General features: G+C 38.9%; 1 protein-coding gene across 2 annotated transcripts in view; it reads left to right on the plus strand.

The window, feature by feature from the left end:
- Positions 1–21,914, plus strand: part of TRPC4AP (transient receptor potential cation channel subfamily C member 4 associated protein) — a 73,319-nt gene that overhangs the window by 34,116 nt on the left and 17,289 nt on the right. For both annotated transcript variants that reach the window (XM_082643897.1, XM_082643896.1), the window contains exons 7-8: positions 6,733–6,940; positions 15,463–15,648. In XM_082643897.1, coding sequence (XP_082500023.1) covers positions 6,733–6,940; positions 15,463–15,648 — 394 coding nt within the window. The remainder of the gene's footprint in view (positions 1–6,732; positions 6,941–15,462; positions 15,649–21,914) is intronic.

Genomic DNA, 21,914 nt, shown 5'->3' on the forward strand with positions numbered 1-21,914 from the left:
ATCAAAATGTATTGTGTAAGGGTACTGTTTAAGTTTTTGTTTCATATTTATACACATACATTCACCTGTGTATATTTACTGTGTTGTGATGGAAAATTTATTTTTTATTCTTGGACATTGTCAGAATGGTTTGGAAGCCACTGCCTCAGAAAAACTTCTGCACATGTGCATCAAGAAACACATAAGAAAGGTTATAGAATTATTGATTAAGGGCAAAACACTGAAACCAGGTCTCTGATCTGTCAACAGGAAAATGGATAAATGTCCTCTATTCACACAATGGGATATTATACAATGACTGTTGCTATAGGCAACAACATAGCTAAATCATAGAAATTGTTGATAGAAGTCAGTTGCAGAAGATTGTATATAGTATATCTTTTTTTAAAATAGATCTTTATTGGAGTATAATTGCTTCATAATACTGTGTTAGTTTCTGCTGTACACCAAAGTGAATCAGCCATATGCATACATATGTCCCCATATCCCCTCCCTCTTACATCTCCCTCCCATCCTCCCTATCCCACCCTCTAGGTCATCGCAAAGCACCGAGCTGATCTCCCTGTGCTATGCTGCTGCTTCCCACTAGCTAATTATTTTACATTCGGTAGTGTATATATGTCGATGCTACTCTCACTTTGCCCCAGCTTTCCCCTCCCACCCCATGTCCTCAAGTCCATTCTCTATGCCTACATCTTCATTCCTGCCCTGCAACTAGGTTCATCAGTACCATTTTTTTTTTAGATTCGTTAGCATACGGTATTTGTTTTTCTCTTTCTGACTTACTTCACTCTGTATGACAGACTCTAGGTCCATCCACCTCACTACAAATAACTCAATTTTGTTTCCTTTTATGGCTGAGTAATATTCAGTTGTATATATGTGCCACATCTTCTTTATCCATTCATCTGTCGATGGACATTTAGCTTGGTTCCATGTCTTGGCTATTGTGAACAGTGCTGCAGTGAACATTGTGGTACATGTCTCTGTTTATCTTTTTTTTTTTTTTTTTTGCTGTACGCGGGCCTCTCACTGTTGTGGCCTCTCCCGTTGCGGAGCACAGGCTCTGGACGCGCAGGCTCAGCGGCCATGGCTCACAAGCCCAGTCGCTCCACGGCATGTGGGATCTTCCCGGACCGGGACACGAACCCGTGTCCCCTGCATTGGCAGGCGGACTCTCAACCACTGCGCCACCAGGGAAGCCCTACATGTCTCTTTTTGAATTATGGTTTTCTCAGGGTATATGCCCAGTAGTGGGATTGCTGGGTCATACGGTAGTTCTATTTTTAGTTTTTTAAGGAACCTCCATACTGTTTTCTATAGTAGTTGTATCAATTTACATTCCCACCAGTAGTGCAGGAGGGTTCCCTTTTCACCACACCCTTTCCAGCATTTATTGTTTCTAGATTTTTTGATAATGACCATTCTGTCTGGCATGAGATGATACCTCACTGTAGTTTTGATTTGCATTTCTCTAATAATTAGTGATGTTGAGCATCTTTTCATGTGCCTTTTGGCCATCTGTATGTCTTCCTTGGTGAAATGTCTATTTAGGTCTTCCACCCATTTTTAAATTCCGGCCATTTTTTAATTTAATTGTTTAATAGTTTAAAATTGCAAATATTTTCTCCCATTCTGAGGGTTGTCTTTTTGTCTTCTTTATGGTTTCCTTTGCTGTGCAAAAGCTTTTAAGTTTAAGTCCCATTTGTTTATTTTTGTTTTTATTTCCATTACTCTAGGAGGTGGGTCAAAAAAGATCTTGCTGTGGTTTATGTCAGAGGGTGTTTTTCCTATGTTTTCCTCAAAGAGTTTTATAGTGTCTGGTCTTACAGTTAAGTCTTTAATCCATTTGGAGTTTATTTTTGTGTATGGTGTTAGGGAGTGTTCGAATTTCTTCCTTTTACATGTAGTTGTCCAGTTTTCCCAGCATCATTTATTGAAGGGGCTGTCTTTTCTCCATTGTATGTTCTTGCCTCCTTGGTCGTAAATTAGGTGACCATAGGTGTGTGGGTTTATCTCTGGGCTTTCTATCCTGTACCATTGATCTGTATTTCTGTTTTTGTGCCAGTACCATACTGTCTTGATTACTGTAGCTTTGTGGTATAGTTTGAAGTCAGGGACCCTGATTCCTCCAGCTCCGTTTTTCTTTCTCAAGAATGCTTTAGCTATTTGGGGTCTTTTGTGTTTCCATATGAATTGTAAAATTTTTTGTTCTAATTCTGTGAAGAATGCCATTGGTAGTTTGATAGGGATTGCATTGAATCTGTAGATTGCTTTGGGTAGTATACTCATTTTCACAATATTGATTCTTCCAATCCAAGAACAATAGTATATTTCTCCATCTGTTTATGTCATCTTTGATTTCTTTCATCAGTGTTTTATAGTTTTCTGAGTACAAGTCTTTCTCCTCCTTAGGCAGGTTTATTCCTAGGTATTTTATTCTTTTTATTGCAATGGTAAATGGGAGTGTTTCCTTAATTTCTCTTTCTGGATTTTCATTGTTGGTATCTAGGAATGCCAGAGATTTCTGTGCATTAATTTTGTATCCTTCAGCCTTACCAGATTCATTGATTAGTTCTAGTAGTCTTCTGGTGGCATCTTTAGGATTTTCTGTGGATAGTGTCATGTCATCTGCAAACAGTGACAGGTTTACTTCTTCTTTTCTGATTTGGATTCCTTTTATTTCTTTTTCTTCTCTGATTGCCATGGCTAGGACTTCCAAAACTATGTTGAATAAGAGTGGTGAGAGTGGACATCCTTGTTTTGTTCCTGATCTTAGTGGAAATGCTTTAAGTTCTTCACCATTGAGTATGATGCTTGCTGTGGGTTTGTCATATATGGCTTTTATTATGTTGAGGTAGGTTCCCTCTATGCCCATTTTCTGGAGAGTTTTTATCATAAATGGGTGTTGAATTTTGTCGAAAACGTTTTCTGCATCTATTGAGATGATCATATGGTTTTTATTCTTCAGTTTGTTAATATGGTATATCACATTGATTGATTTGTGTGTGTTGAAGAATCCTTGCATCCCTGGGATAAATCCCACTTGATCATGGTGTATGATCCTTTTAATGTGCTGTTGGATTCTGTTTGCTAGTATTTTGTTCAGGTCTATAATTTTCATTTTTTGTGATGTCTTTTTCCGGTTTTGGTATCAGGATGATGGTGGCTTCATAGAATGAATTTGGGAGTGTTTCTCCCTCTGCAATTTTTTGGAAGTATTTGAGAAGGATCAGTGTTAGCTCTTCTCTAAATGTTTGATAGTATTCGCCTGTGAAGCCATCTGGTCCTGGACTTCTGTTTGTTGAAAGATTTTTAATTACGGTTTCAATTTCATTACTTGTCATAGGTCTGTTTATATTTTCTAATTCTTTCTGGTTCAGTCTTGGAAAATTTTACCTTTCCAAGAATTTGTCCATTTCTATGTGGTTGTCCATTTTATTGGCATATAGTTGTTTGTAGTAGTTTGTAGTAGTCTCTTATAATCCTTTGTATTTCTGCAGTGTCAGTTGTGATTTCTCCTTTTTCATTTCTAATTTTATTGATTTGCGTCCTCTCCCTTTTTTTCTTGATGAATCTGGCTAAGGGTTTATCAGTTTTGTTTATCTTCTCAAAAAAACAGCTTTTTTTTTTTTGACTGGTCTAAATACATAAATTTATTTTCCCCCTTACCTTCCTTTCTTTGGGAAAAGGAAAAAGGAAACATTACTCTGTCTACTCAGAGAGCAAGGAGAACAGCAGAACAGATGAAGGGGGACTGAACTTACTCTTCTACCTGCTTCTGTTCTCTCTCAGCCTGTATGTTGTCCTTATAGGTGAGTGAGAGATGTTAGGATTTCAGCATGCTGCTCCTTAACTGGAATGGGGCAAGAAATGCTCCAGCTGTTTTAATCAGTGACGTTTATTAACATGTTTCAAGTGGCCAAAGTGTGCAGCCAGCACAATACCCAAAGCAATTAGATCATTCCTTTCTTTTTTTTTTGTGGTACATGGGCCTCTCACTGTTGTGGCCTCTCCCGTTACGGAGCACAGGCTCCGGACACGCAGGCTCAGCGGCCATGGCTCACGGGCCCAGCCTCTCCGCGGCATGTGGGATCCTCCCAGACCGGAGCATGAACCCGTGTCCCCTGCATCGGCAGGTGGACTCAACCACTGCACCACCAGGGAAGCCCAGATCATTCCTTTTTAAGACCAAGAAACTTTCTCTTGGTTTGATCTACTCCAAAATACCAAATACATAGATTTTGGAATAAACTCAAATAAATGGTAATTTACTTTCACCCAAAATTACACAGCCTCTACCTAAGGACAAAGTCACTGCTCTTCTAAAGATACTGAGGGGAAGGGGAGTAGCTCAAATGAGCCTGTAATTTAAAATCACAACCAGAGAAGAAACACTTCAAGCACAATGGGGACATTCCATTGAAGAGCCACATTCATTTGGAATGTTTGCTTTGAAAACAACTCTTCTGGGGAATAAAGAACCAGCTTTTAGTTTTATTGATCTTTGCTATTGTTTTCTTCATTTCTATTTCATTTATTTCTGCTCTGGTCTTTATGATTAAGATTTCCTTCTACTGACTTCGAGTTTTCTTTGTTCTTCTTTCTCTAGTTGTTTTACGTGTAAGGTTAGATTGTTTATTTGAGATTTTTCTTGTTTCTTGAGGTGAGATTGAATTGCTGTAAACTTCCCTCTTAGAACTGCTTTTGCTGCATCCCATAGGTTTTGGGTCGTCGTGTTTTCATTGTCATTTGTTTCCATGTATTTTTTAATTTCTTCTTTGATTTCTTCAGTGATCTCTTGGTTATTTAGTCGCACACTGTTTAGCTTCCATGTGTATAGTATATCATTTTTACAAAGCTCAAAAATAGGCAAGCTCAAATCATACAAAACTTTTTTTTTAATGAAAAAGCAATAATAAACAAAATTCAGGGTAGTGGTTACCTCTGGCTGAGAGAAAGGGAGATGTGATAGGAAAGGCACCCATAGCTATTCACTTTGTTAGGCTTTATAACATATGTTGTATCAAGTATTAAATAAACATTAAAATATAACACAAAGAAGTGGGCCTGGAGGGTAGGGGCACCTGGTTTGCAACCCATACACTAAGCTGGACAGGGCTAAAGGAACAGGTGAGCTGGAAGTCCCAGTGTCCAGTAATAACAATAACTAACATCTGTGTACTGGGAAGGCAAAGGTGGAAGAAGCTGCTCCCAAATAACCCCTCCACAGCCAACCAGAAATGGGAGTGAGATTCACAAGGGCTTCTAGGAATCATTCATTGGTTCAGTACACATTTACTGAGACCTTCACTACCAGGTTCTACGCACTGAGGCTCTGGAGAGGAGGTAAGACACATTCCTGCCTCAAGGCAGTGTCAGTTTATTTGGGAAATTAGATGCAGGAACAGATAATGACAAGGTCATGTTATATGTGCAGTGATAGAGAAATACCCAATCCAGTGGAAGTTAAGTACGTTAGTGGGATGAAGGGTAGCAGGGATTATCTGAGGAATGTAAAGATGTTTCAGAAGGAGAGAAGATCATGTGATGTACAACGTTTGTGGATATTAAGGAAGAAAGAAAATGGGAATATAACCGAATAACAAAAAGCATTTCATAAAATTCAGTACTCATTCATGATAAAAGCTAGGAATAGAAAGAAAATTCCTTAACTTGGTATTGGATATCAATTAAAACTTAACAGCAAACATCAAACTAAACCTGAAACTTTGGAAATATTTCTAACAAGGAAAAAGAGAAGGTCTGCTATCACTTACTCTAGATAATTGGTTACATGGGCATGTACACAAGGAGACATCTATAGGAATGTTCATTGCAACCCTGTTTAATAGTGAAAAATTATAGTCCACCTAAACATACACATATTTAAAAAGGAGAATGATTGAATAAATTGTGAATTAAAACAATGAGAAATGATTGAAGTAGACTTACTCGTATCATTGTAGTTGAATCTCATTGTTGACCGTGAAGTATCATTCACACTGTGCATGCAGAACAAAACCATGTATTTTGGTTTTATTTTTTATTGAGATATAATTGATTTACAGTATTATATTAGTTTCAGGTATACAACATAGTGATTCAAAATTTTTATAGATTATACTCCATTTAAAGTTATAAAATATTGGCTGTGTTCCCTGTGCTCTACAATATATCCTTGTAGCTTATTTATTTTATACATAGTAGTTTGTAAACAATACCATATATTTTTTATGGAAATATTTGTAAGTGTGAAAACATATAGAAATAATAAACAGAGTTCAAAATAATGGTTACATCTTGGGGGGGAATGAAGTGAATGCAACTAGGTAGGGATACACAAGGACCTTCAGCTATATTTGAAATATTTTATGTCTAGAAAACATCTATGGCGATTTCTGATTGGTAAAACTTGAGTGGTAGGCGTTTTTTTTTAGGCAAAATGGGGCATATGAGCAAAGGTGGAGAGTAAGAATAGTGGTCCTCAAAGGGTTTAATCCTCAAGCCAGTCCTATGAGGTAGATTAGATTAGTCCCATTTGACAGAAGAGCAGACAAAGACTTAGGTTCCATGACTTACCTAGGGTTGTGCAGCTGCGAATTGTGGAGCTGGGGTTTGAACCTAAGTGGTCTAGCTACCAAGCCCCATTCTTAGGGGAATGCAAAAGAGCAGCACATTCAATCTCAAATGAACTGAGCGTGGGGATTGTTTTATTTGTGTCTTTTGTAGGAAATGATCCGACTAGATGAAGTCCCCAATCTGAGTTCCTTAGTATCCAATTTCGATCAGCAGCAGCTTGCTAATTTCTGCCGGATTCTGGCTGTCACCATTTCAGAGATGGATACAGGGAATGATGACAAGCATACGCTTCTGGCCAAAAACGCTCAGCAGAAGAAGAGCTTGAGCTTGGGGCCTTCTGCAGCTGAAATCAACCAAGGTAAAGTCTCTAAGTTGTCAGAATTTTGACATTGTAGTTCTGAGGTCCCTTCCTAAATCATCTAGCTCTTTCAGTATTTCTAGAGATTTGATCCATGTGAGGGCTCCTTGGGTCCACTTAGAGTATGTAAAACTTATATCTATGTATCTCTTCATTATTTTGGGGGACCAAGTCCATAGCCATCAGACTTTTTAATAGATCCAGAACCTCAGAAAAGTTAAGAACCATTATTTATCAGAATTAAAATTACATACGTTTTCTTCCACTGAGCCTTTTCTGGGCCTTTATCCTATATGATAGATATAGATATATGAGATAGATATATGAAATATATATATATAGAGAGAGAGAGAGGGGGAGAGAGAGAGAGAGAGAGAGAGAGAGAGAGAGAGAGAGATAGAGATAGGTACAGTCATACATCAGAGACACTGGGAGTTGGGTACCAGTATCTGTGACACTGCGATAAAGCGCATATTGCAATGGAGTCACACAAACTTTTTGGTTTCCCAGTGCATATAAAAGTTATGGTTACACTATATCGTAGTCTATTATGTGCAATAGCATTACATCTAAAAAAAGTACATACTTTAATTTAAAAATATTTCATTGCTTAAAGAGCTACCCATCATCTGAGCCTTCAGAGAGTCATAAATAATCTCTTTGCCTCCATATTGATGGCTGCTGACTCATAAGGGTGGTGGTTGCTGAAGCTTGGGTGGCTGCGGCGATGTCTTAAAATAAGACAACAGTGAAGTCTGCCACATTCATTGACTCCTGCTTTCATGAACGATTTCTCTGTAGCAGGCAATGCTGTTTGATAGCATTTTACCCACAGTAGAACTTCTTCAAAATTAGAGTCAGTCTTCTCAAACCCTGCTGCTGTTTTATCAACTAAGTTTATATTATATTCTAAATCCTTTGTCATTTCAACAATCTTTTTTTATTGAAGTATAGTTGATTTACAATGTTGTGTTAGTTTCTGCTTTCCAGCAAAGTGATTCAGTTATATATATGTATACATTCTTTTTTATAGTCTTTTCCATTATGATTTATCACAGGATATTGAATATAGTTCTCTGTGCTATACAGTAAGACCTTGTTGTTTATCCATTCCATATATAATAGTTTGCAACTGCTAATCCCCAACTCCGGAACCATCCCTCTCCCACCGCCCCTCCCCCTTGACTGTTGATTGCATCAACAGTCTTCCCAGCATCTTTGCCAGGAGTAGATTCTATCTCAAGAAGCCCTTTCTTTGTTCATCCATACTCTTCATCTGTTAAAGTTTTATCATAAGATTGCATCAATTCAGTCCCATCTTCAAGCTCCACTTCTAATTCTGTTTCTCTTCCTGTTTCTACCACATCTGCAGTTACTTCCTCCACTGAAGTCTTGAACCCCTCAAAGTCATCCATGAGGGTTGGAATGAACTTCGTCCAAATTCCTGTTAATGTTGATGCTTTGACCTCTTCCCATGAATCATGAATGTCCTTTATGGTATCTAGAATGGTGAATCCTTTCCAGAAGGTTCTTATAGGGTTTTTACCCCCATCCTCCTTTCTTGTGACTTTGGGGGAGTTCTCATTTTACTGAATCATAAAATATACATTCTTAAAAACATGAATTTTATTATAACTAAATTATACCTCAAACCTAGTTTAAGCACATGCATACACCTACATTGACAAAAGCTAATGTTTTTAAGCTCCTGTGTGTGGCAAACATTGAGCTAACTGCTTTACCTAGGAGTGATTTTGTTTAATCCTCCAAGCAACCCTGTGAAATAGAGATTAGCATCCCCATTGCACAGCTTGGGAAACTGAGGGTCATACAGTTTCAGTAATGGATACCTGTGTGTGCTGAGGTACTAAGTAACTTTCATCTTTTAGTTTCCCATTTAAGGAATCTATTCTGGCAGGTTAGTTTTATCCTCTTGATATCGATTACCTTCATGGACCTGTTTGTAAGCTGACAAGTAAAACCACCATTACCCATCATCCTTGGGGAATGAGGTATTCTAGTCAGTTGGGTTTTTAATTAACTGAGGGTTAACCCCAAGCCTAGTTTTCATTGATTTGGGGGATTGAAAAAAGGAAGGCTTTATAAAATGTCAAGGTTCACTTTCATACCTGTGTGGCTAACCCATGAGATTATCTACATGTAATGTCAGCTTATAGCTTTTGGGATAAAGCTTTATTAAATGTTGTATTTTAGCACATGTTGTTGTACAGGGTCTAGTCCTCCCTGACTCTTTGACCATAATTCCTATCTCCTTGTTCCCCCGCCTCACACACATTTTTCTCCAGTCAAATGCCCTAGGAAGGCCAAGGTGAACATAATTAAATTACAAGTGAATGAGAAAGATCTTAGTCTTTAGTGTTGTCTATCTTTAATTGAACTCCAGTAGTGAATACCTTTATTTTTTTATTCCTTTAATTAATTTTTATTGGAGTATAGTTGATTTACAGTGTTGTGTTAGTTTCTGCTGTACAGCAAAGTGAATCAGTTATACATATATCCACTTTTTTTTTAGATTCTTTTCCCATAAAGGTCATTACAGAGTATTGAGTAGAGCTCCCTGTGCTATACAGTGGGTTCTTATTAGTTCTCTATTTTATATATACTAGTGTGTATATGTCAATCCCAAGCTCCCAGTTTATCCCTCCCCCCCATCCCTTTGGTAACCATAAGTTTATTTTCTACATCTGTGACTCTATTTCTGTTTCGTAAATAAGTTCACTTGTACCATTTTTTTAGATTCCACATGTAAGCGATATACGATATTTGTCTTTCTCTGTCTGACTTACTTCACTCGGTATGACAATCTCTAGGTCCATCCATGTCACTGCAAATGGCATTATTTCATTCTTTTGTGTGGCTGAGTAATACTCCATTGTATATATGTACCACATCTCCTTTATCCATCCATCCATTGATGGACATTTAAGTTGCTTCCACGTCCTGGCTGTTGTAAATAGTGCTGCAGTGAACATTGGGGTGCATGTGTCTTTTCAAATTATGGTTTTCTTTGGATATATGCCCAGGAGTGGGATTGCTCTATTTTTAGTTTTTTAAGGAAATAGAGGTATGTGTAATAGTCAGCTTTGGCTGTCATAACAGGATAGCACAGACTGGGTGGCTTAAACAGCAGAAATTAGTTTCTCACAGTTTTGGAGGCTAGAGGTCCAAGATTAAAGAGCCATCAGCAGTGGTTTTTTGTGAGGCCTGTCTTCCTGGCTTGCAGATGGCCACCTTCTCACTGTGTCCTCATGTGGCCTTTTCACTGTACATGCACAAAGAGAGCTCTGGTGTCTCTTCCTCTTATGTAAGGACACCAATTCCTATCAGATTAGGGCCCCAGTCTTACGAACTCATTTAATTACCGCCCTAAAGGCTCTGTCTCCAGATACAGTCATATTGTGGATTAAGGCTTCAACATATGAATTTCAGGGGGGACACAATTCAATCCATTTTAGTGTGGAAAGCTGAAGTGTGTAGGGTGTTGCGGAAAAGTTTTTGTTTTGTTTTTAATAAACTGCAGCCGTGAAATAGTTTTCTTGGCCAGCAAAATGATGTCTTATGCTATCTTCCTGGAGCTTAGATAATAAAAATGTTAGAGAACTTCTTAGGCTTCTCAGAAAGTACCAGTTATCTCTTCTGTTGATTCAGATAAGAACAAATGGATCCATCTGCAGGGAAAAAATCACTCAAAATGTTAGTCAGATGTAGATGAAGCCACAGGCCTGGTAATTATCAGTTTATAGGTGACACCAATCTGATTTACACAGCATATGAGCTAATTTAGAATCATCTCAGGGAGATGGAAAGCAGAGCCTAAACTGCAACAGGAAAATTTACAGGAGTGTTTGGGAAATACTAATGTTTTAACAAATAAGAGGAGAGAAGAGGTCTGCTTTTGCAGAAATTATCGGAAGTTGTGGGTGTTTTAGCTGTCAACCTGTTTAACGTTAACCAGCAGTGCATGTGGTAGCTACTGATAAAGCTGTGAGAAGTACAAAGACCGTATGATGCTGGGGTGCCAGTCCCCTGAGATTGTGTATAAGTTGGTGAATATAATGGGCCAGTGAGTTTTTCCTGGGGAGAGAATCCAAAACTTTCATCAGCTTTTCAAGAGACCAACAAAAGCTCAGGAATCTCTGGGGTGGAAGTCAGTCTCAGAACCCTGAATACTGGGTAGGTTACATCTGAGGGTCTGTGTTCAGTGTGCAGGGTGTGAAGACTAGGTCTTAGGAACTGCCCTGTGAGGAACAGTTAGAGAAACTGGAGCTATTTACCTGGAGAAACGAGGTGTGACTAAAAGTCCATCTTTTTGAAATTTTTCAATATTAGAAATTTTTAGAAATCCAAACTCTTCATTTATTTAATTTATTTTGGGGGGAAAAAATTATAGTTTTTGTTTGTTTTAAATTTACAAACTACAGGGGAACAGCAGGTGTACGGTAGAAAGTTTGTTCCCATCCCAGTGGTGACCTATTACCAGTTTCTCATTTGTCCCTCCAGGGATACTCTGTACGTGACCAGTTACGGGGGTGGAGGAGGGAAGAAGAGAAGACAGGCTCCCTTCTGTTTGTACTGATGGTGATGTAAAATGAGCACCATTCTGCCCCTGGCTCTTTTCACTTAACTTTGTCTTGCAAAGCATCCATTCCAGTACATACAGAATTATCTGATTCCTTTTTACAACTGGATAGTATTCTAGTATATGGGCGTAGCATAATTTATTTAACCAGTCCCCTGTTGATGGAAATTTGGTTTACCTCAAGTCTTTTTTCCTACAAATAACAGCCTTATGTATGGAGTTTAATGTGCTGGATATTTGCCTTTTAAACTTTGATAGATATTAACAGATTTACCTTCCGTAGAAATTACTAGTTCATCTTTCCACCCTGTATACCCTTCCCAGTACAGGGCCTTTTTTAACTTCTTGATATTTGTCAAACTTGATAAGGAAAAAAATGGTATCTCAAAAAAAAAATCTATCTCAGTATATATATTTTTTAAATTGAGGTGAAAGTCACATAAAAAATTAACCATTTAATTCAGTGGTTTATAGTACATGTACAATTTGTGCAGCCACCATCTAGTTCCAAAACATTTTCATCACCCCAAAAGGAAACCCTGTACACATTCAGCAGTTGTTCTCCATTACCCCCAATCCCTGGCAGCCATCTGCTTTCTGTTAGTGGATTTATCTATTCTGGGTATTTCATATAAATGAAATTTTAAAAATGTGATCTTTTGTATCGCATATCATACCTTTCACTTATTGTGATGTTTTTGAGGTTCATCAGTGCTGTTGCATGTCAGTATTTCATTCTTTTTTATGGCTGAATAATATTCTTTGTGTGTACATACCAATTTGTGAAACATTGATGGACATTTGGGTTATTTCTACCTTTTCACTGTTGTGAATAGTGCTGCTCTGAACACATGCATACACAGGTATTTCTTTGAGCACCTGTTTTCACTTCTTTTGGGTGTGAACTTAGGATGAAATTGCTAGGTCATATGGTAATTCTATATTTAACTTTTTGAGGAAAAGTTAATTTCAATGTAGTTGGTTTTCTTTTTTTAAGATTTTTTTTTTTTTTTGCAGTACGCGGGCCTCTCACTGTTGTGGCCTCTCCCGTTTCGGAGCACAGGCTCCGGACGCGCAGGCCCAGCGGCCATGGCTCACGGGCCCAGCCGCTCCGCGGCATGGGGGATCTTCCCGGACCGGGGCACGAACCCACATCCCCTGCATCGGCAGGCGGACTCTCAACCACTGCGCCACCAGGGAAGCCCTTTAAGATTGTTTTGACTTGGGCCATTTTAAAAGTCTTTATTGAACTTGTCACAATATTGCTTCTGTATTATGTTTTGGTTTTTTGGCCATGAGGCATGTGGGATCCCAACTCCCCGACCAGGGATTGAACCCACAGCCCCTGCATTGGAAGGCAAAGTCCCAACCACTGGACCACCAGGGAAGTCCCTCAGTGTAGGTGTTTTTTTTTTTTTTTTTTTTTTTTTTTTTTTTTTTTTTTTTTTTTTTTTTGCGGTACGCGGGCCTCTCACTGTTGTGACCTCTCCCGTTGCAGAGCACAGGCTCCGGACGCGCAGGCTCAGCGGCCATGGCTCACGGGCCTAGCCGCTCCGTGGCATGTGGGATCTTCCCAGACCGGGGCACGAACCAGTGTCCCCTGCATCGGCAGGCGGACTCTCAACTACTGCGCCACCAGGGAAGCCCCCTCAGTGTAGTTTAATTCACCTTTTTTTATTAATGCAGTCACACATTATTTTATAGTCACTCGCTAATTTATAGAGAATGGAAAGGGGGCTAAGATGATTTGCCAAACTCTGTGCTGGGACTAAATTCATATGACTTCATATAATCCTCCTAACTACTTTGTTTTTATTTATTTTATTTTTAAAGAATTTTCTTTAATGTATTCTTTTAAGGTTTACTTTAAAATTTTTTATTATGGGAAACTTCACACATATAAAAGCAGAGACATATATATGACAGTGTAATGATCCCCATTTACCTATTACCTACCTTCAACAGTTATCAACTGATGGCCTGTCTTTTTTTTTTTTTTTTTGCGGTACGCGGACCTCTCACTGTTGTGGCCTCTCCCATTGCGGAGCACAGGCTCCGGACGCGCAGGCTCAGCGGCCATGGCTCATGGGCCTAGCCGCTCCGCAGCATGTGGGATCTTTCCGGACCGGGGCACGAACCAGTGTCCCCTGCATCGGCAGGCAGACTCTCAACCACTGCGCCACCAGGGAAGCCCCTGATGGCCTGTCTTTATCTCTACCCTCATTTACTCCTACCGTCCTCACTTTGGATTATTTTGAAGCATATCCCAGACATTGTAAGATTTCACTTGCATATATTTCAGTGTTTCTATAAGATAATTACTCTTTAAACCATATTGTACACTCCCAAATTAATATCTTGATGTTTTGAAATATCTAGTTATTTATTAATTTTTGATTAGATGATACATGATTCAGAAAATTTACAAATTCAAAAAGTTGTTCACTGAAGATTACCCCTCCCACTGTATTCCCAGTGGTGTTATTCTCTTTGCCTTTGGCAAACCACTGTTTTCTATCCTTAAGAAGATTTAATGCATACACAAGCAAATACGTACAGGCGTTAGCTTTATTTTAAAGAAGGTTAAATTTTGGAGCCAAGATTTGAACCTGTATTCCCTGCCTTCAAAGTTTATTATGTTCTTTATGCTGACCAGAATTTCTGTCCTACTCATCATTGTCAGTAAAATGGGACTGGTGCAAATAGGAGCTGGGTAATTAATTATTCAGTTTCTTTCTTTACCTTAAAAAAAAAAAAGAAAAGGCTTATCTTTTTTCTTACTGCTAATATGTGTGTGTTATAGGAAAATCAAACCATAGTTAAGTAGTTTTAAAAGAAGCATTTATATCCTCTCCTACTCAGGAACAGCCACAGTAAATACCTTCCACAGTATATATCCTTCCATTCTTTATCTGTGTATATGTATATTATGTGCATATTTTAAAGAAGAAAACTTTAAAAATTTTAAAGAAAATGGGCTTAAGCCAATACTGTTTAATAATTTACTTCCTTGGGGCTTCCCTGGTGGCACAGTGGTTAAGAATCCGCCTGCCAGTGCAGGGGGCACAGGTTCGATCCCTAGTCTGGGAAGATCCCACGTGCCGTGGAGCAGCTAAGCCCGTGTGCCACAACTACTGAGCCTGCGCTCTAGAGCCCGCGAGCCACAACTGCTGAGCCCGCGTGCCACAGCTGCTGAATGAAACCCGCGCACCTAGAGCCCATGCTCCACAGCTACAACAAGAGAAGCCACCGCAATGAGAAGCCCGCGCACTGCAAGGAAAAGTAGCCCCTGCTCACCACAACTAGAGAGAGCCCACGCACAGCAACGAAGACCCAATGCAGCCAAAAAATAAATAAATAAATAAATAAATTTTTATAAAAATCACCAAAATAATAATAATAATTTACTTCCTTAACAAGTAAACTCAAACATCTTTCTGGAGTTGCTGTATAAAGATGTGTGTGTCATTGGTCTTAATGTCTGTGTGTTGTATTCCACTGCATGGACGTATCATTTAATCAGTATGCTATCAATGAACACATAGTTATCTCTACCTTTTTGCTGTTATAGAAACCACACCAATGAACCTCTCTATACAGATATCTATGTATATATAATTAGTTATTTCTTTATGGTAAATCCCCAGAAATGGACCTCCTAGCTCAGAGACACACAGATTTACGGCGTAAAGGTTATTCCAGTTTATATTCCCACCAGTAGATATGAATCTGTTTCCCTGCACACGCTAAAATTGAATTTGTTTTTATAACTTTATTACTATTTTGCCTTGGGTTGGCATTTCATTTTAAAGGGAAGCTCTGACTAACTGCCGTCAGATTAAGGTGAGAAGCCGGTTGTTTGTTGAGTGCTTTAGAGCTGGTCTCTGTTTTGACATTTCCTCTTTTGTTCTTTCCTCGACAGCGGCCCTTCTCAGCATCCCTGGCTTTGTTGAGCGGCTTTGCAAGCTGGCAACTCGAAAGGTGTCAGAGTCAACGGGCACAGCCAGCTTCCTTCAGGAGTTGGAGGAGTGGTACACCTGGCTAGACAATGCTTTGGTGCTAGATGCCCTGATGCGAGTGGCTAATGAGGAATCTGAGCACAATCAAGGTACTCGGGATGGGTGTCCTGAGAGGTGGGGAGTGTTCCTGTGGGTTCCTAGAGCCATTCTTGACCTCTTTTCCAAGCAGAATAAGTTGAAATTTGCTCAAAGTAGAATTTCCCTCAGGGCAGTCCTGGATCATGATTGTTAAGACTTTTGATAGCCAGTGACAGAACCTCTTTGAGCTCCCTTAAAGCAGACCTGATTTCAGGGACAGGGGCTTTGTTGCAGAACCCAAGGAATCAACTGGAAACATTACCGGAGCATTTCTAGGAACCCAGAGGGTTCTTTCTCTGTTTCCACTTCTTTCTACACGTTTCTTCAGTCTTATCTTTCCTCCATTCTGACAAGTAGGCTGCCTAGTGAATGTGTGCACTCCTAGTCTCAGCTCCAGCTCCTTGGTGAACTACTCTGGCCTGTTTTGGGTGAGGTGCTCAACCCAAAGCATTTGACTCTGGGATCAAATTGTACAAACCCAGGAATTCCCACTGGAATCATGCAGGTAAAAGTGAAGGGAGGAGTTTCGTTCCTGGGATGGCAGTGTGTGGAGCTCCGTGGATCTGCTTAGTCAGTGAAACTAAACAAAGCCTGTATACAACAGCAGCAACAACAAACATCCACATAAAGTCTGTGGAAGTTGTTCTCAGACTGTGCAGCAAGTGGGGAAACATCTCTTCTAGAAAATCTACTGAAATTTAGGGAGAACATTGAGAGCCTATGACACTAGAATTTCTGCTTGATGCAGGTTCCACTCTGGACAGGTGTGGCCTAAAAGACAGGGCTCCCTCAGCTTCCAAACAAGGAGTACGGAATCTCACTGGAAGGGGCAGGCTACCAGCTTTTCTCATCCCTTCCAGCTCCGAGTGGAAGACGCTAAATTCTTGATGAATATAGCCAAGAGGGCAGGGGCTCCTTTCTTTCTCCCTCCCCTCCCCTCCCTCCCTCCATCCCTTTTCTCAACTTTCTTGAGATATAATCAACATATAATATTGCGTAAGTTTGAATTGTACAGTGTGTTGATTTTGTACATTTATATATTGTAGAATGATTACCACTGTAGCAATAGCTAACACCTCTATCCCATCACATAACTACCATTTCTTTTTTTCTGGTGAGAATATTTAAGATCTGTTCTCTTAGCAACATTCAATTATATGATATAGTATTATTGGCTATAATCACCATCCTATACACTGGATACCCAGAATTTGTTAACCTTATACCTGGAAGTTTGTGTTCTTTGACCAATAACTCCCCATTCCCCCCAACCCCACCCCACCACTAGTAACCACCACTCTGTTTCTCTGAGCTTTTTTAGATTCTACATTAAATGATACCATACAGTTTTTGTCTTTCTCTGACTTATTTGATTTAACATAATGCCAGGGGCTCCTTCCCTCCATCCACCTCCATACTGTACTCATAGTACAGAAGCTCTACCCAGGCCCAGTAGGCCAAGAATTCTATGGCCCTTATTGCCCTTGCCCCAGCTCTCTTATAGGACAGAGGTTCCACCATGTAGGCAGAGGCAAGCTGAGGAAGCTATAGAGGCTACCTATCCTGCTCAGAGTAATAGCACTGAGATTTTGCCAGAGGGAGAGGTAATAGGTAAGAACAGAATGTTGGGAAGTTTGAGCTCAAGGTCATTCTCAGAAACAGTGTAGATTTTGGTGGTAAGAAAATAAAAGGAGCTCTTTTTAATTGAGAACAAAAAGCCAAACCATATGCCAGCTAGTTCACCAGAGAGAACCAAGGAAAGAGGTGGCTAAGAAGAACTTAAAGCTGGGGTCAAAACAAACCTCAGTCTCAAAAACTACCCCTGCCTGAATTTAATTCAATCAGACTTTGGAGCAATTTATGCCTCAAGGCATTGTCAAAAACAGTAGAGCATTCAGCCAGCAGTTAGTGGAGCCTGACAACTGAGTTTCATACTAGATGAGGCAGAAAGTTTAACAGAGATACCAAGGAAAGAGCCAGACAAAGAGAGCCCTGCTAAAACACTGTCATCCAGGGACACATGCCCAAGGCTGCACTCTCTGCCAAGTGGCCTCATCAGTCCTCAGAGAAATAGACTTTACTGAAATAGGCTAGCCAGGGCATTAAAACAAATAAACAAGAAAACAACCACAAGCCCTGAAAGAAGAAAGAGGGAAGAGTATCAAGAGTTGCTACAGTATTTACTTAAAATGTCCAGTTTTTAACAAAAATCAAGACATGCAAAGAAACGGGAAAGTGTGACCCAGACGTAGGAGAAAGCAGGCAACAGAAATTGCCTGTGAGAGAGCCCACATACCAGAATTAACAAAGACCTCACAGCAGCCATTATAAATACGGTCAAAGAACTAAAGGAAACTATCCTCAAAGAAGCAGTGATGACAATGTGTCATCAAATAGAGAATATTAATAGTGAGATAAGAGATATAAAAAGCCAAATGGAAGTTCCAGAGATGAAAAACACAATAACTGGAATGAAAAGTTCACTGAGAGAGAGAAAGGAACAGAAAAAAATAGAAATAATAGCTGAAAACTTCCCAAATATGGTTAATGTACATATCTGAGAAGTTCAAAGAACTGCAAGTAGAATAAACTCAAAAGATTTACACCCATTCACATCATAATGAAAATGCTGACAGAGAAAATCTGGAAAGTAGCAAGGGAAAAATGACTCAACATGTTCAAGAGTATCCCAGTAAGATTATTGGCTTACTTCTCATCAGAAATGACAGAGGCCAGAAGGGAGTGGGATGACGTATTCAAAGTGCTGGGAAAAAACTCAGCCAAGAATTACATCCAATAAAACCTTCTTTCAAAAATGAAGGTGAGTGGGCTTCCCTGGTGGCGCAGTGGTTAAGAGTCTGCCTGCCAATGCAGGGGACGCGGGTTCGTGCCCCAGTCCGGGAAGATCCCACATGTCGCGGAGCGGCTGGGCCCGTGAGCCATGGCCACTGAGCCTGCGCGTCCGGAGCCTGTGCTCTGCAACGGGAGAGGCCACAACAGTGAGAGGCCCACGTACCACAAAAAAAAAAAAAAAAAAAAAAAAAAAAAGAAAAAAAAAATGAAGGTGAAACAAACAGCTTCCTAGATAAACAATAACTTAGGGAATTCACTACTAGCAGACCTGCCTTAGGAGAAGTACTGGCTGAAAGCAATTTATCTCAGCCAGTAATCCAAATTCACACAGCAAAAAAACGGAGCATCAGTGAAAGTAATTGTATAATAATAAAAGACAATATATGTGCATCTTTCTTCTCCTTAACTAATTTCAAAAGCAGTTGTATAAAACTATGTGTTTATAGTTACATTGTTGAACCTATAACATATAGAAATGTAATATATTTGACAATAACAGGTCAAAGAAAGTGGGTGGACCCAAAGTTGTATTGGAGTAAGGAAATTGGACAAGGTGGTAACTTGAATTGACAGGAATCAGTGAAGAAAATCAAAATGGTAAATAAGAGGGTTACTATAGCAGACTGTAAATATTTACTTGTCTCCTTTCTTTTCTCAGCTGCTTTAATGGACATAAAATTTTTTAAAGTAATAATTATAACAGTGTATTGTGTAACAATGTATACAGTGTATTGTACAGTATATTGTTTGGCTTTTAGCACATGTAGATGTAGTATGCATAATAATAGCACAAAAAGGGGGAAGAGGGTGCTCTGGGAGCCCTGGAATTAAGTTAATTTATATCTGAAAAAGAGTCTGTCAAGTTAAGATGTATATGGCAGGCAAGCCTTGTAGCAACTGCTAAGAAAGTAACTTTAGAAATATAGTGAGAAAGTCATTAAAGGAATTACAGTGTTATACTAGAAAATATTTACTTAATGCAAAAGAAAGTGTTAAAGGAAAACTAGAGGAATTCAAAAAAGTGAGCTATATAGAAGACAAAAAGTAAAAGGCAGAAGTAAATCCAACTTTGTCAGTAATAACATTAAATGTGAATGGATTAAATAATTCATTCAAAACACAGATTGTCATGTTGGATTTTTAAAGAAGATCCAATTATATACAGCCTACAGGATACACACTTTCTATTCAAAGGTAGAAATAGGTTGAAAGTAAACGACAGTATCATGCAAAGGACAACCATAAGAAAACTGTAGTGGCTGTACTAAGAGTGACTTTAAAACAAAAATATTATCAGAGATTTTAAAAATAGATTTTATAATGATATAAAAAGGTGCATCTGTCAAGATATAACAGCATGTGTATCTAACAACAGAGCCAAAAATAAGTAAATGAAGCAAAACTAACAGATTCAAAGAGAGAAAAATAGGCTGGAGACTTTAATAACCCATTTTCAATAGTGGACAACTATATAGAAGATCAGCAAGGAAATACAAGACTTGAGCCACACTGTAAGACAACTAGACTAAACTGATATATATATAGGACACTCCACCCAACAACTGTAGAGAACATATTCTTCTCAGGTACACATGGAATGTTCTCCAGGATGGACCATATGCTAGGCCTTAAAAAAAAAAAAAAGAACAACTCAGGAAAGTTAAAAGGATTAAAATTGTACAAAGTATGTACTCCAATCGCAAGGGAGAGATATTAGAAATTAATAGCAGAAAGAAATTTGGGAAATTCACAAATGTATGGAAATTAAGCAATACACTTGTAAATAACTGATGGTTCAAAGATAAAATCACAAAGGAAACTAGAAGATATTTTGAGATGAATGAAAATGAAAGCACAACATACCAAACTTATGGAATGCAGCTAAAGGATGCTTATAAATTTATAGTTGTAAATGCCTACGTTTAAAAAGAGCTCAAAAAATAACCTAACTTTCCGCCTTAAATCATTGAAAAAAGAAGAGCAAACTATATTCCCAAAGCAAACCGAAGAAATAATAGGATTGGATAGGAAATTAATGAAATAGAGAATAGAAAAACAATAGAGAAAATCCACAACACTAAAAGTTGGTGCTTTGAAAAGGTCAACAAAATTGACAAACCTTTAGCTACACTGACCGAGCAAAAAAGGGACAAGTTCAAATTACTAAAATCAGGAATGAAAGAGGGTATATTATAACCAACCTTACAAAGATTTTTTAAAAGGACTCTAAGAGAATACTATAAACAACTGTATGCCAATAAATTAGATAACCTAGATGAAATGGAAGAATTATAAGAAAGATACAAACTCCTGCAACTGACTCAAGAAGAAATAGAAAATCTGAACAGACCTATAACAAGAGATTGCATTAGTGATGAAAAACTACCCCAAAGACAAGCCCTGGCCCAAAAGGCTTCACTGGTTAATTCTACCAACCACTTAAAGAAGTAACACCAGTACATCACAGACTCTTCCATAAAATAGAAGAGGAAAGAACTTTGCTTAACTCATTCTGTGAAGCCATATTACCCTGATACCAAAACGAGACCAAAAGAAAAAAAGACATCACAAGGAAATTACAGACTAATGTGTCTTACAAGTATAGATATAAGAATAGCCAGCAAGCACATGAAAACATGCTCAGCATCATTAGCCATCAGGGAAATGCAAATCCAACCCACAATCAGATACCACTCCACACTCACTAGGATGATTATCATCAAAAAGACAGGTAACATGGGGCTTCCCTGGTGGCACAGTGGTTAAGAATCTGCCTGCCAATGTAGGGGAAAACGGTTTGAGCCCTGGCCCGGGAAGATCCCACATGCCGCAGAGCACCTAAGCCTGTGCACCACAACTGCTGAGCCTGCGCTGTAGAGCCCGCAAGCCACAACTACTGAGCCCGCGCACCGCAATGAAGAGTAGCCCTGCTCGCCTCAACTAGAGAAAACCCGCGTGCAGCAACAAAGACCCAATGCAGTGAAAGATTAATTAATTAATTAATTAATTTAAAAAAGAGAGACAGATAACAGGTGTCGGCAAGGAGATGGAGAAATCAGAACCCTCATTCCCTGTTGGTGGGCATGCAAAATGGTGCAGCCACTGTGGAAAACAGTCTGTCAGGTACTCAAAAGGTTAAACATAGTTTCCGTATGACCTAGAAATTCCACTTGTAGGTATATACCCAAGAGAAATGAAAACATATGTTTACACAAAAGCTTAGACGCGAATGTTCATAAGAGCATATTTACTATAGCCAAAATATGGAAACAACTCAAATGTCCATCAACTGATGAATGGATAACAATGTGGTATATTGTATGTAATAGAATATTATACAGTAGTTTAAAAAAATGAAATACTGTTACATAGTGCAACCTGAATCAACCTTGAAAACATTGTGCTAGAAACAAAAAAACACAAG

Source organism: Mesoplodon mirus (genome assembly GCF_964341445.2).
Source record: "Mesoplodon mirus genome assembly, chromosome: 15".
In the NCBI taxonomy this organism is placed as follows: domain Eukaryota; kingdom Metazoa; phylum Chordata; class Mammalia; order Artiodactyla; family Ziphiidae; genus Mesoplodon; species Mesoplodon mirus.